Source organism: Saccopteryx bilineata, chromosome 4 (assembly GCF_036850765.1).
Source record: "Saccopteryx bilineata isolate mSacBil1 chromosome 4, mSacBil1_pri_phased_curated, whole genome shotgun sequence".
In the NCBI taxonomy this organism is placed as follows: Eukaryota; Metazoa; Chordata; class Mammalia; order Chiroptera; family Emballonuridae; genus Saccopteryx; species Saccopteryx bilineata.
The window spans coordinates 272543655-272557505 of record NC_089493.1 but is presented as its reverse complement, the minus strand read 5'-3'; the positions used below and the strand labels follow the sequence as shown (position 1 = coordinate 272557505).

Genomic DNA, 13851 nt, shown 5'->3' with positions numbered 1-13851 from the left:
TTCCCTAAACAAATATTATAAGCTTGTGTCATGATGTCATGCTCCCCCCAGCCTGTATGTGATCAAAGATACATAACCAGCCACTGAGACACATATGCGGCCAGCATATTAAATAAATCCCCTCCTTTAATAAAATCCTTCAAAATTCATCTGGACTTGGTGTCTCTACATAAACCCGCAGAATTAAGGTACGGGTACTTTACAACAGTCAGATTTTTCCCAGCCTGGGATTTGGCTGTAAAAGGTAGCAAATCATTTACCATGGCTTATAGCAGTATCTCTTCTCTCCAGAGTGGGATAAGGAATGAGGTTTTCACATAGAAAGGAAAATGCAAAGGACTTGAGACTTTCCCCATATTAACCTTACAACCATTATGCTCTGTGGGTCCAGAAGTAATCCCAGCATCTAACATTTGTTAATATTCAGTGTTTGAGGCTGAAGCTTCTCTTTTTCAGTTATATCTCAGCCATGATTTGTTGTGATTCTCTGACCCACAGGCAGCTGCCGGCTGTCTGAAGAATGAGGCTCTGCCATCGCCTTTTGAGTCCTCTGGTCTGAAGCTAGGACAGTGAAACCCATGACCTCTCAGGCCACTATCATGAACAGCACTGCCATCTGTGCCTGTTATAACTTAGTGATTATAAAATGTCCTGAATTATATGTTTTATGGCTTAATGTATGTTGTCATTTGGTCCTGAATGTAGACATTACTTTCATTTTATATTAGAGAAAATTGAAATTTACAGGTGTTACATGAACTGTTCTGGATCAAATAGCAAACAGTGTCAGTGACTATTAGATTTTGAGATGCTTGAGAAAAGTAGAAGGTTAGGCCTGGCAGCTTAAAATGAGAAACCACCATATTCTGTAGTTTGACAGAACCTGGGTGTTGATATAATCTTTGTGTATGATTAAAAATATTTATGTTGACCCATCTGCAAATACTTTGGATTTTTAAATTTTATTTGTCTTTATAGTCTAAACAACTTGAAACCTTTAGTGTCAGAATGTTGAGATGTTGCTTATATATTGGAAAGAAAAAATGGAGAATAAGATAGTTACTGTCTTTTACCCTAGTAATCTAAGGTGTTAGGAAGTTTGGTTTCTGAATGTTTGTTTATGTATATTTCATTTTGCTTAATGCGGTGTGGATTTTCTTTCTGTGACTTGGAATCTTGGGTTGAAAAGAAAAGTTCTGATTATAATTATCCCTGAAGGTTGTGTGCTAATCATAGCTGCTCTTAGCAAATTTGTCAAAATAGAAAGCTCATCAGTCCTTTTGCCAAGAACACACCTCGCTGACACCTAATCTTGGTGTTGCATCTGCCAAACCCAGAGATTGGGATGCACAAAAGTGACCTATTGAATTTCTCTCTGTTTAGTTTTCTAAGAAGGAGAGCCTCTTTGAGGTCATATAACCAAACCCTTTTTACACCAGGACTGTAGTCTGCCATACAGTATCTCAGAGAGGAAATGATAGAAACCTCTTAGTACAGGGCATGGTGTTCTAGAAAGAACTGGGATGCAAAGTCAAAAGACCTTACCCCTACTTGCTCTGAGACCCAGGTCAAGTTTCCTTATAACGCTGAACCTCTGCTTATCTGTAAATTTTCCTGACTTTATGTGCAGCGTTCTTGAGCAGCTCTGGTGGCAGGGATTCTGGAGAAGCAACTCATAAACTGAGAAGCATTGTACAGATACTGGTGGGAGGTCATCACTGCTCTGATGACGGTTCAGATCGCTTTCACTCTCTTTCCTGAGGCAGGAAACAGGTCATCATAACTGCATATGCTATAGTTATTCATACACTTGGAGACATTCATCTCTCAAATGGAGATCATTTTAGGATTAAATCAGATTAAATATATTCTTCCTTCCACTTCATTCTTTGGAGGCAGTCTCTGTTAGATTACTGCCTTTTACAGACCCTAATTTTGCATTTCTGATTTTTAAAATGGGCTTTTGGGGATTATTTCTTGTTCTGTGGAGAAATTATATTTTATTGAGCCTTAAAACCTTTAGAAAATGGACATTTTATTTCACAGCATGATGGGAAGTAGCTTCATTAGTTCATTCAGAATCTTCCCACCCTGGCCAGTTGGCTCAGCGGTAGAGCGTAGTCCTGGTGTGTGGATGTTCTGGGTTCAAGTCCCAGTCAGGGCACAGAGGAGAAGCTACCATTGCTTCTCTACCCCTTCCTCATTCTCTCTCTCTCTCTTTTTCCCTCCTCCCCTTCCCACAGCCATGGCCCGATTGGTTCAAGAGCATTGGCCCTGGGTGCTGAGGATGTCTCAGTGGAGTCTCTGCCTCAGGGGCTGAAAGTAGCTCGGTTGTGAGCATGGCCCCAGCTGGGAAGAGCATTGGCCCCAGACGGGGCTTCTGGGTGGATCCCAGTCAGGTTTGCATGTGGGAATTTGTCTATCTCCCCTCCTTTCATTTAGAAAAGAAGGAAAAAAAAGTAAGGCAGTAGACTGATTTCAGGATTGTAAGCCTAGCTTGTCATCTTTCTTAAATCTGCCATAATATCTTTCTAGAATTTCTTTTGGTCTTAGTTGCCAGATGTCAGTGATTGCTGTGGAAAATGCCATAGAAAAGGACCCTGAGCACTTTGCTGAAAAAGCTGTTTGGAGTAGATGGCTGTTGCCAGCAAGTGTATTAAACAATCTGACTGCCTGCAGCTTTTAAAAGGGGGCTGACTATATATTATTACGTTTGTACTCATTAACATAGTGAGAATTAAAGGGGAGGCTTCAAAGAATGTCTCATGCTTGTGGATATCATCTGTGTGCTCAGATTTGCAGGCTCTTGTCAGAAGCCAGGCTGTAAGTGGATCTTTGATGAGCAGTGTGGGTTTGTTTTCCAGCTGTCACTTATCAGATTCCTGTTCTGCTTTCTCAGGAGGTGACTGAGGCCAAGCAGTGTGTGTTAGAGTTCGGGAGGCCTGGCTTGGATTCTAGATTTGCTTCTGGCCAGGATTGCTCTGAGGGTTGAAAGAAATAATAGATGTAAAGTGTAAGGTGCAGCGCCAGGCACATAAGCTCCCCAAAGAGCTGTTATTAGTGATGGAGTTAATGAGGATTACAAAAGATATAGAAACCATTTGGCACATAGTGGGCAGTCACAGTTGGGTTGTTGATACAGTTCATAAGTTATAGATGAGCTTGTGAAATAACAAAACTATATAAAGCGCCATTTTACTCCCCAGAGGTGAGTTTTCTTTGCATATATCAGTGGTCCCCAACCCCGGGGCCGCGGACCGGTACCGGTCTGTAGGCCATTTGGTACCAGTCCACAGAGAAAGAATAAATAACTTACATTTTTGTTTTATTTATATTTAAGTCTGAACGATGTTTTATTTTTAAAAAATGACCAGATTTCCTCTGTTACATCCGTCTGAGACTCACTCTTGACGCTTGTCTCGGTCACATGATACATTTATCCGTCCCACCCTAAAGGCCAGTCTGTGAAAATATTTTCTGACATTAAACCAGTCTGTGGCCCAAAAAAGGTTGGGGACCACTGGCATATACAACATATTCACGTGTAGATAGGGATAGCACTGTTAGGGTTTTCTTTTTCTTTAAAGAAAAATGCTAATTAGCCTACAATTCCCTTTTTCACTGACCCATTTTGAGCAGTCAACTGGCTCACCCTGAAATTTGAGGTGGCTTCTTCCTCCTGTGGAGCCAAGATGGAGAGGACCCAGAGAGCTGAGCTCCTCTGTGAGGCTGGGCTGGGACTGGGGACAACGGGGTGGCCCAGCCTACGGCTAGTTTGTAACCCCTGGAGGGTTTTCTTTCCTCCTGCAGATAGTGGAAGAGAGTGAAGAGCGGCTTACAGAGGAGCAGATGGAAGAGCTCCTTCACACTGTCACCAGCATCCTGCCTGCAGAGCCCGAGGCTGAGCCGAAGACCGATCCCAACCTTGACGCCACAATGGATGAGGAGGACCCAGCGTAGCAGAGCACAGCTGGTCCAAGTGTCTCATGAAGTTGAAAGGCCCAGCAGCCGTTTTTCAGACATAGAGAATTGTTTAGGTTTACCCTCTACCCCAATGGACCTCTGATTTCATGGTTAGTTGGGTAAAACACAAAAAATAAGCCTTTCTCAAAAATAAACTGAAAAGAAACGCAGCCTCCAGGAGAAAACACGGTGAAGGTTCTCAGGGCAGAGAGCTAAAGCAGGGAGGACAGAGTCACAGAGAACAGTGAGGTGGAACCCTCTAGTGAAAATATTTCTTCTATGGTTTTTGCCACAGTTGAAGAAAGTCCTTTACACACAGTTAGTAAAATACTTGTGTTGCCTTTGATGGGCTGTGTCCTACTACTTAGTTTCATCTTTTTCCCTAGGTCCTAGGAACTTCCCAAGCAGGGGCCCAGTGCTACTGGGATGAGAACGGAGTTATGAGAATCCAATTTGATGCCTAAAACCTCCAGAGCAACTCTTGGTTAAAAATGAGCCACCGAACTTGGCTCACCTTAGAGCAGGGATCTCAAACTCGTGGCCCGCCGAACAATTTTGTCCTGGTTTTTTTTTTTGTTTTCAACTGCAGTGAGAAAGTGTTGCTTAACAGTTGCCTTTTGTAGACCTAGTGCGGCCCGCCGAATGGCTGTGATCTTGCTCTGTGGCCCACATGCTGAGTTGAGTTTGAGACCCCTGCCTTAGAGGAATCTTTTTCTCAAGAATAGCGGAGATTAAGAAAGAACAGGTCTGGCCAACCCTTCATCAGGTCTAGAGGCCCTTTTCTTCCGAATGCATGGCTCTTGTGTACCAGCTCACTATTTAGTCTTATATGCTTGGGCACAACTCACTCCAATTTAAAAGAGGCACTTCATACTGAATGCTGAAATGCACTGTTGGTTGCTTTTCTGACTATGCTCAGTTTCTTGCTTTAGTTAGGTGCCTCCTGTTGAGATCTGGTGAACTTAATTTGCACAAGGGGCAAATAAATTATTTGCATCTTTTAAAAGGGCACAATTATGTACCTCTTTCATAGACAGAATATGTAAAAATCTGAGGTTGATTAATAAGAATTTGAATTTGTTGGCTGATGCTGGATTATTCCAGCTTTTTAAAATTTAAAATTTGCCTGACCAGGCGGTGGCACAGTGGATAGAGCGTCGGACTGGGATGCCGCGGACACAGGTTTGAGACCCCGAGGTTGCCAGCTTGAGCGCAGGCTCATCTGGTTTGAGCAAAGCTCACCAGCTTGAACCCGAGGTCGCTGGCTTGAGCAAGGGGTTACTCGGTCTGCTGAAGGCCCGCGGTCAAGGCTCATATGAGAAAGCAATCAATGAACAACTAAGGTGTAACAATGAAAAACTGATGATTGATGCTTCTCATCTCTCTCCGTTCCTGTCTGTATGTCCCTATCTATCCCTCTGACTATCTCTGTCTGTGTAAAAAAAATAAAAATAAAATAAAATTTAAAATTTGAAGATAACTACCATGTGAAGAGCTTATTAATATTCAAGCACTAGAGAGTTTAGTAGCTCCAGATATGTGGTTGCCTTTGTGTCCCAGTAGAGCCCAAGCTCTACGTCGATCAGGCGTCCCTGATTTCACTTACCCGTGCAGTGGGACACTCTGCTTAGCAGAGCTGGCAGCCTCTTCGAAACTACTCATGAGGCGGCTATAAGGATGCTACTTATGAGTGCTGACACTAACTAATTGCCACCAGAGGAAAGACACGAGACTGACACACAAGTTAGTTACAAGAATCACACAGGTAATTTATTATTCTCAAATCCTTTCGGCATGCCTGGGTACAGCTTAAGGGGGCCCCCTCGACGTGTTCCTCTTGGCTGTCTCTGGTCAGAGTGGCGTGGAGACAGTCCAGGTTCACATTGGAGTCTGGGTGACTACCGCAGCAGGGGGCCCCTCAGCTTTAGTACCTTTTCTGGCCAACGCCTTCTAACAGGTGTCAATCTACAGAATTATCACCTCAAACCACTTTTTTTGGGAGTTCCTTGCAGGAAGCCCTTTTCATGTTAATATACTAAAACGTGACATCAAGCCACTTTTAGGATGTTCCTAGGGAAGCTTCTTGTTTATGTTAACTTACAGATTTATGACTTCAAGCCACTTCTTATCTATGTATAACTTCACACACACACTAACTGGGCCCTGCTCAAAAGTCATAGTCTGTTTATCATATTTGTACATGCTATATTCGTATCCAGGCTGCATAACTTTATTTAAGTTCCTTAATTGATTTTAATATATCTTAATTACTTTTATATATCTTCCATATTTTTCTATATTTCTATATATTTAATTACTATAACCTTATATTACTGCAGCACTTTGGTCCTGGGAATATTGGAAAAATCTAATTTCTCTCACTCTGCTCTCTGTTTGGGGAAGAAAATGTCCATAGACACTAATTTTCCAAGTTGGCGCTCATTTTGTTGTAAGATTACATATTTTCAATGCTGCTAATTGGATTACTCCTCACTCCCTTGTGATTTCCAGGTTTTCATTTCCTCTGCCTCCTCCCCTCTCCCGATTGTAATCATGTCAGTCAACCTTACCATCTAAGCATCAAGGGAGATCTGATTCCGGGCAACAGTGCCATTAACAGGACAGTTATTTTTAATTTTTCTTGAGTACTGGGGATTTTACCAGAGGCTGTTGATTTACTAATCAAGGCATATGTGTTGTTTCATCTGAACCCCGAATGTGTGAGATTCTTTTGCTTGGTGGATTTAGGGCTTAATCGATTTAATAATAAACTTTCCAGGTGACTGCTAACTTGCGGGGGGGGGGGTGTTGTTTTTTTTATTGTTTTGTTTTGAGAGAGGCAGGGAGAGAGAGACAGGAACATCAAGGTGTTCCTGTATGTGACCGGACAATTGAACAGGCAACCTCGGCTCTGCGACAACACTTGTGTCATTTTTGTAAATCTTTTTGAAGAGTTTGTTTTGCCACGGATAGAAAGAGATCGAGTGAAATCTGACTTAAAGTTTAAAATGTATGATTTTTTTTAAAGATTTTATTTACTGGTTTTTAGAAGAGCAAGAGAAAGGTGATGGGGTGGGAGGGGGCAGGAAGCACGAACTCATAGTTGCTTCTCACATGTGCCTTGACCGGGCAAGCCTGGGCTTTCGATCCAGCAACCTCAGCGTTCCAGGTGGATACTGTGCCACCACAGGTCAGGCAATATGTGAGACTATTTTTTATAATGAAATCACCTAGATCTAAATTCTATGTTGGATTTCGGGAAGATTTATAGTTTCTGTATTTGGGATCTGAACATGTGGTAGGCAGACAGACAGACATGAACAGAGTAAGGACTACAGGCCAGGCACAGAAAGTCCCCAAGGCAGAAAGCCTCAGGGGCCTAGCAACGGGCAAAACTGGGACAACCAGGATCTTGCCCCCAGGGGTAACCTTTCCTCTACTAGCATATTGCTGGTCATATGGTACCAGAGGTCCCCAAACTTTTTACACAGGGGGCCAGTTCACTGTCCCTCAGACCGTTGGAGGGCCGCCACATACAGTGCTCCTCTCACTGACCACCAATGAAAGAGGTGCCCCTTCCGGGAGTGCCGGGGGGGGGGCGGATAAATGGTCTCAGGGGGCCACATGCGGCCTGCGGGCTGTAGTTTGGGGACGCCTGGACCCTCCTGATTTCATATCGTTGGTCCTGTGGTTAGGACTCTTCCTTCACCCTTCTCAGGCATAGTGCTAGTCAGGCAAGTCAGACCCCGTTAGAGGGGGAACAAACTGGGGGACTGGAGAACAGCCCTGAACCTTCAGGACCCCGGGACAGTGAGGTTCTGATGACATACATCAGGGCCTCAGTTGTGTTTCAGCTCCAGGGCCAGAATAGCAGCAAAACCAGACCAGCAATGCCACAGCTGACCTCAGGACCAGCTGGGTCAACCAGTGACCCCCTGCCCTGGCACCAACCAATCAGTGGAGACCACAACCCTAAAGGGACACAGCTGGAGAGCTGATGAATATTCTATTGAGATCCTCTCCTGGGACCCCCTAAGATTGCCACCCTTAGCATGTAGGACTCAGGCGCTCTCCTAGGGACACACATGTGCCTCTCCCCTCCTCCTCCTCCTCCTCTGCCTCCCTTCCCCCACCCATGTGCATTTTCCTTACCTCTTATTCTTCTAAATTCTAAGGGATCCCAGGCGACTTACAACCAGGGAAACAGAGGGCACTGGCAACTTGTCCTGGGCTCACCCCCCTGAACCTGTCTTTAAGCCCTCGTTTTCTTTGCTGGCTCAGTCCCTTCTGAGTGTGTTTCTGCACAGCTAATAAATTCTTGCTTTACTTGCTGCACTTTGTCTCATGACTGAATTCTTTCCTGCAAGAAGACAATCGTGGTCTCGTTTTGCTGGCAACAAATGTCCCCTGAGTTTCTGATTAAAGGTGCAGGCTTTAGAATACTTATCTTTCATCAGAAACATATTCTGTGTAATAGTCCTGTCACATTAATATTAAACATTTTAGAAATAAAAAGTCATAATTTACACAAGAAACTCAACCAGGATCATCTGGGAAGGGAACTGGGGAACTTGGGTGTCAAATTTCCAAACCTGTAAGAATTTTTTACGAGTTTAAGCCAAACTGTTGAAAATTGCTGGGAAGCAAAGTCTCAATGGATTGGGAAAGTGCTCTGGAAAATGGTTTCACCATTTATTTTATACATGAGCATCAGAGGGGAAGAAGTAAGGGAGTTACATGAAATTGATTGGTGATAGATTATGGAGGTGAGAGAAAAGTGGCGAAACCTCAGGGATTGGAGAAAAAATAAAAAGGTACATACTGAATGTTGGGCAAACAAGTTTGTAACGCGTTTTTTAGGTTTGCTCACTTGTATTGGGGCAGCGCCATGTGTATATGTATAGTCTAGGAAGGCTTGTGGGTGCTTGCCCTCAGGGTGGCACATTGCAAATGGGGAGGGGCGATTGTTTGCCCCAGAAGGGATATCCCCCCGCCCCCTGCTGTCTGGCTGGAGAGTGCTGAGGCTGGTGGGGGGGAGGAGGCTGTGAGTCTGGGAGAGTGAAGAATGAGTCTGGTGAGTCCTGAGTGCTTTTGGGGCTTGGGAGCCCTGAGTGAGAGGGAATCGGTCTTCCCTACCTGTTTGCTCATCCACCGTTAGGAGACTCTAATAAACGGAATGGCCCACCATTTTCTGGCTCCATGTGACCATCTGCCATCTGCCATCTGCCCAAATCCAATGTGACCTGCATCTCTGCATGGCCATGGCGGGGGCCACTGGCCTTACACTGAAACTTCTACATAAGCAGGTATAAGATAGTTAATAACATGATAACAACTATGAGGAGGTTTGTTGGTTGCCGCTCTGGTGGGATGCTTGGGGTGGGCAGGTAAAGAAGATTTACCCACAGGTTATCAGGTACTTTATTGTAGGTGCAAAAGGTAACGTAACAAACAAGCTAGACTAAGGTAAGCATTGGCCTTTGTTAGAGAAAAATACCTCCCTAGGACATGACTACCCACCGTGAACTGCTTTTAGGTAGAAAGTTTTAATCTGAGACTATCCTATGTGGTTACTTTAGGTCTCTGAGTCTGCAAGGCCACTGTGCAGGCTTTCCCCGAGCTTGTCTGGTTCAGCATGTGGCTCCTTTTTCATCCACAGTGGAGACTTGCTATTCATTTTATATCCTATATGGTTTGGTTTTGACCATGTGATTGTTTTAGTATTTAAAAAGAAAAGTATGTTCATTTGCATGTTGTTCTTGGCCTCTGTAAAAGTTACTGAATGTGGCCCTGGCCAGTTGGCTCAGCGGTAGAGCGTCGGCTTGGCGTGCGGGGGAACCCGGGTTCGATTCCCGGCCAGGGCACATAGGAGAAGCGCCCATTTGCTTCTCCACTCCCCTCCCTCCTTCCTCTCTGTCTCTCTCTTCCCCTCGCAGCCGCAGCCGAGGCTCCATTGGAGCAAAGATAGCCCGGGCGCTGGGGATGGCTCCTCGGCCTCTGCCCCAGGCACTAGAATGGCTCTGGTCGTGGCAGAGTGACGCCCCTCTGGTGGGCAGAGCGTCGCCCCTGGTGGGCGTGCCAGGTGGATCCCGGTTGGGCGCATGCAGGAGTCTGTCTGACTGTCTCTCCCCGTCTCCAGCTTCAGAAAAATACAAAAAAAAAAAAAAAAGTTACTGAATGTGTAGTTAGTTGACAGTTAAATCTTGTCCCAAACATGGAGGCTGAAGCCCAGTTGGGTCACTAGTAGAGGCAGCACTGAGGGAAGCTGGGACAGGCTCTGCAGGTTGGCAAGAAGAAATTTTTGAGAAGTCCTAATTAATTACAGTGGGCCAGAAAATAGGAGAGAGAAGGGAGGTTTGTCAGCTAATAGAGCGGAGGGCCAAAACCAACAAAACTGTTCATCTTCCTGAATGTATGTTGAAATGTTGGATCAACTTTCAAGCTAATTTTTCAGCTCTTGTCTAGAGAGAATAGAAGACTACCACACACACACCACCACATCTTGTTTACACATGAACTTTCCAGGCTATTTCCCACAACCAGTCCAAAAGCAGCAAGTACTACTTTTTCTTACAGACTGTGCTCCTCTACCAGAACTTCTCCAGGCTGTAGCCAATGTAAATTCTTTGAAAACAAGTCTTTCTTCCCCAAACTTATTGTATAAAAAAAACCGGTCAGGCCTCAGACATTGGACATGTTTGTCTGTCTTCATCTAGCCCTGTGCTAGTCATTTAGACCAGTGGTTTTCAACCTTTTTATACTTGAGGACCAGTGAAAATAGAATTATTTTGGGGACCGCTAAAGCAGATATCACCCTAAGCATAAGCAAATTAAACTAAGATCACTGGGTCTATAATCTTCATACAATATCAGGGTGGTTAACTCTCGTGGACTGGCACCAGAGTGCAGACCCATGGGTGAAAATTTGTTTAGATTGCATGCCCAAGGACCTGGTGCTTTTTCTGGTTAGTATTTTTGGCTCAGTAAACCCTTTCAGAAAAACTTTTGGCCTCAAAAGTTATTTTTCCCCTCTTCTTTTCCAAATGAGAGGAGGAGAGATAGACTCCTGCATGCTCCTCGACCAGGATCCACATGGCACCCTGTCTGGGGCTGATGCTCTGCCCATCGGGGACATGCTCACAACCAAGCTATTTTTAGCACCTGAGGTGGAGGCTCCACGGAGCCATCCTCAGTGCCTAGGGTTGATGCATTTGAGCCAATCGAGCCATGGCAATGGAAGAGGAGGAGAGAGAGAGAAACAGATGGTCACTTCCCCTGTGTGCCCTGACTGGGAATCAAACCCAAGACATCCACACGCCAGGCCCACAATCTACTACAGAGCCAACAGGCCAGGACATCAAAGGTTATTTTTAACAAACGTATTAGGAAGATAAGGTTTTGAGAATTAATGCCAGCATCTGGCCCAATGACTGTAACTAGATAGATTTTTAGGTCTACCAGCCTTTGTTATTTGACTTTTATAAGCCTTAAATTCTTTCCTTCCTAACTTCTCTTTCCTTCCTTTCCTTTCCTTTCCTTTCCTTTCCTTTCCTTTCCTTTCCTTTCCTTTCCTTTCCTTTCCTTTCCTTTCCTTTCCTTTCCTCCCTTCCTTCCTTCCTTCCTTCCTTCCTCTTTCTCTGTTTCTTTCTCTCTCTCTCTCTCTGTTTCTTTTCTTTTCTTTCTTTCTTTTCTTAGTTGACAGGTGGGGAAGCAGAGAGACAGACTCCTGCATATGCCCTGACCAGGATCTACCCGGCAAACCCCCTAAGGGGGCATGGGAGGGGAGTGGTCTGCCCATTTGGAGCCACTGCTTCATTGCTTGGCAACTGAGCTATTTTAGTGCCTGAGGCAAGGCCATGAAGCTATCTTCAGCTGCCAGGGCCAACTCGTTCTAATCAAGCCATGGCTGCATTAGGAGGGGAAGAGATAAAGAGAGAGAAAAGTGAGAGGGGGAAGGGTAGAGAAGCAAGCAGATGGTCACTTCTTCTGTGTGCCGTGAACAGGAATTAAACCTAGGACTTACACACACAGGGCTGATGCTTTACCACTGAGTTAACAGACCAGGACTTGCTTGCTTTTAAAGTGAAGTTCTAGTTTCTAAAAAAAATTTTTTTAATTGATATTAGTGAAAGAGGAAGGGAGGGAGAGAGAGACAGGAACATATCTATTGATATATATGCCCTGACTGGGGATCAAACCAACAAACTCTGTGCTTCAGAATGATGCTCTAACCAACTGATCAGCCAGCCAGGGCCTAACACAGATTTTTTAGTTATCTGCCAGGAGGGAACTGCTGAGCTCTTTAAAATTAAATTGACTCCCAGTTAGATTTTACCCAAATATTAACTTGCCCTTTTTTGCTTAAGTTACAGTATGACTTCCCATTTATTCAGGGCTCATGAAGGAATGGGTACCACTTCCCTAATGAATCATCATGTAATAATACCAGTTCTCAAGAACTTGTACCCTAGTCACAGGTGAATAAATTAATGCTCCAGTACATTCTTCACTAAGTCCATTTTCTTCCCTGAGACAAATTTAACGCTGTTCATGTCAATTGATTACTTCTCAGTAAACTATAAATTGGATCACATACTCTGAAGAGTCATCAACCTTATTTAATTACACAATGAACAAAGGAGATAAAAGGAAGCAAAACGACCTAGATATCCTTTTATATATTTTAAAAGTTAAGATATTATTTAGTCTGACCAGGCGGTGGCACAGTGGATAGAGCACCAGACTGGGATGCATTGGACCCAGGTTCGAGACCTCGAGGTCGCCAGCTTGAGCGCAGGCTCATCTGGCTTGCGCAAAAAAAAAAAAAAAAAGCCCACCAGCTTGAACCCAAGGTCGCTGGCTCCAGCAAGGGGTTACTCAGTCTGCTGAAGGCCCACGGTCAAGGCACATATGAGAAAGCAATCAATGAACAACTAAGGTGTTGCAACGCGCAATGAAAAACTAATGATCGATGCTTCTCATCTCTCTCCGTTCCTGTCTGTCTGTCCCTGTCTATCCCTCTCTCTGACTCACTCTCTGTCTCTGTAAAAAAAAAAAAAAAAAGATATTATTTATATACCATAAAATTTACCATTTTAAAATCTACCACTCAGTGGTTTTGAGTATAATCACAAGGTTTTACAACCATCACCACTAAATTCCAGAATGTTTTCAATCACCCCCAAAACAGAGAGCAGTTACCTCCATTCCCATTTCTTCATAACTCCTGGCAACCACTTAGCTACTTTCTACTGTCTGTCTTTATGGATGTGCCTATTCTGGACATTTCATATAAATGAAATCATAAAATATATGGCTTTTTGTATATGAATTTTATCACTTAGCATAGTATTATCAAGGTTCAAATATGTTGTATCATTCCTTTCAATGGCTAAATAATTCATCAAATGGATATACCACATTTTGTTTATTCATTCATTAGTTGGTGGGCATTTGGGTTGTTTGTTCACTGGTTGTTATGAATATGCTTCTGTGAACATTCATGTACAAATTTTTTGTGACTACATATCTTCCTTTCTCTTGCATATACCTAGGAATGAACTTGTTGGGTCATCTGGTAATTCTATGTTTAACTTTTTGATGAAGTACCTTTTTTTTTTTTTAGAGAGAGAGAAACATTGATTTGTTGTTTCACTTTTTTTTTAATTTTTTTAAAATTTTATTTATTCATTTTTAGAGAGGAAAGAGAGACAGAGAGGGAGAGAGAGGAGAGAGAGACAGAGAGAGAGAAGGGGGGAGGAGCTGGAAGCATCAACTCCCATATGTGCCTTGACCAGGCAAGCCCAGGGTTTCGAACCGGCAACCTCAGCGTTTCCAGGTTGATGCTTTATCCATGTTGTTTCACTTAAAAAAATTTTTTTTATTTAT

At 43.7% G+C, this 13851-nt stretch overlaps 1 protein-coding gene and 1 long non-coding RNA gene across 3 annotated transcripts in view; one reads left to right on the top strand and one right to left on the bottom strand.

Annotated features, from left to right (window-relative positions):
- CRCP (CGRP receptor component) overlaps positions 1-4695 on the top strand; it is a 55762-nt gene extending 51067 nt beyond the window's left edge. For both annotated transcript variants that reach the window (XM_066274690.1, XM_066274691.1), the window contains one exon: positions 3811-4695. In XM_066274690.1, the coding sequence (XP_066130787.1) occupies positions 3811-3960 (150 nt within the window). In that variant the 3' untranslated portion in view covers positions 3961-4695. The remainder of the gene's footprint in view (positions 1-3810) is intronic.
- On the bottom strand, positions 4353-11039 carry LOC136334454 (uncharacterized). The gene is made up of 2 exons (XR_010731157.1): positions 4661-11039; positions 4353-4477 (listed from the first exon to the last, which is right to left on the bottom strand). It is a non-coding gene; the product is annotated as an uncharacterized lncRNA (long non-coding RNA).
- Between the last annotated feature and the right edge of the window lie 2812 nt (positions 11040-13851).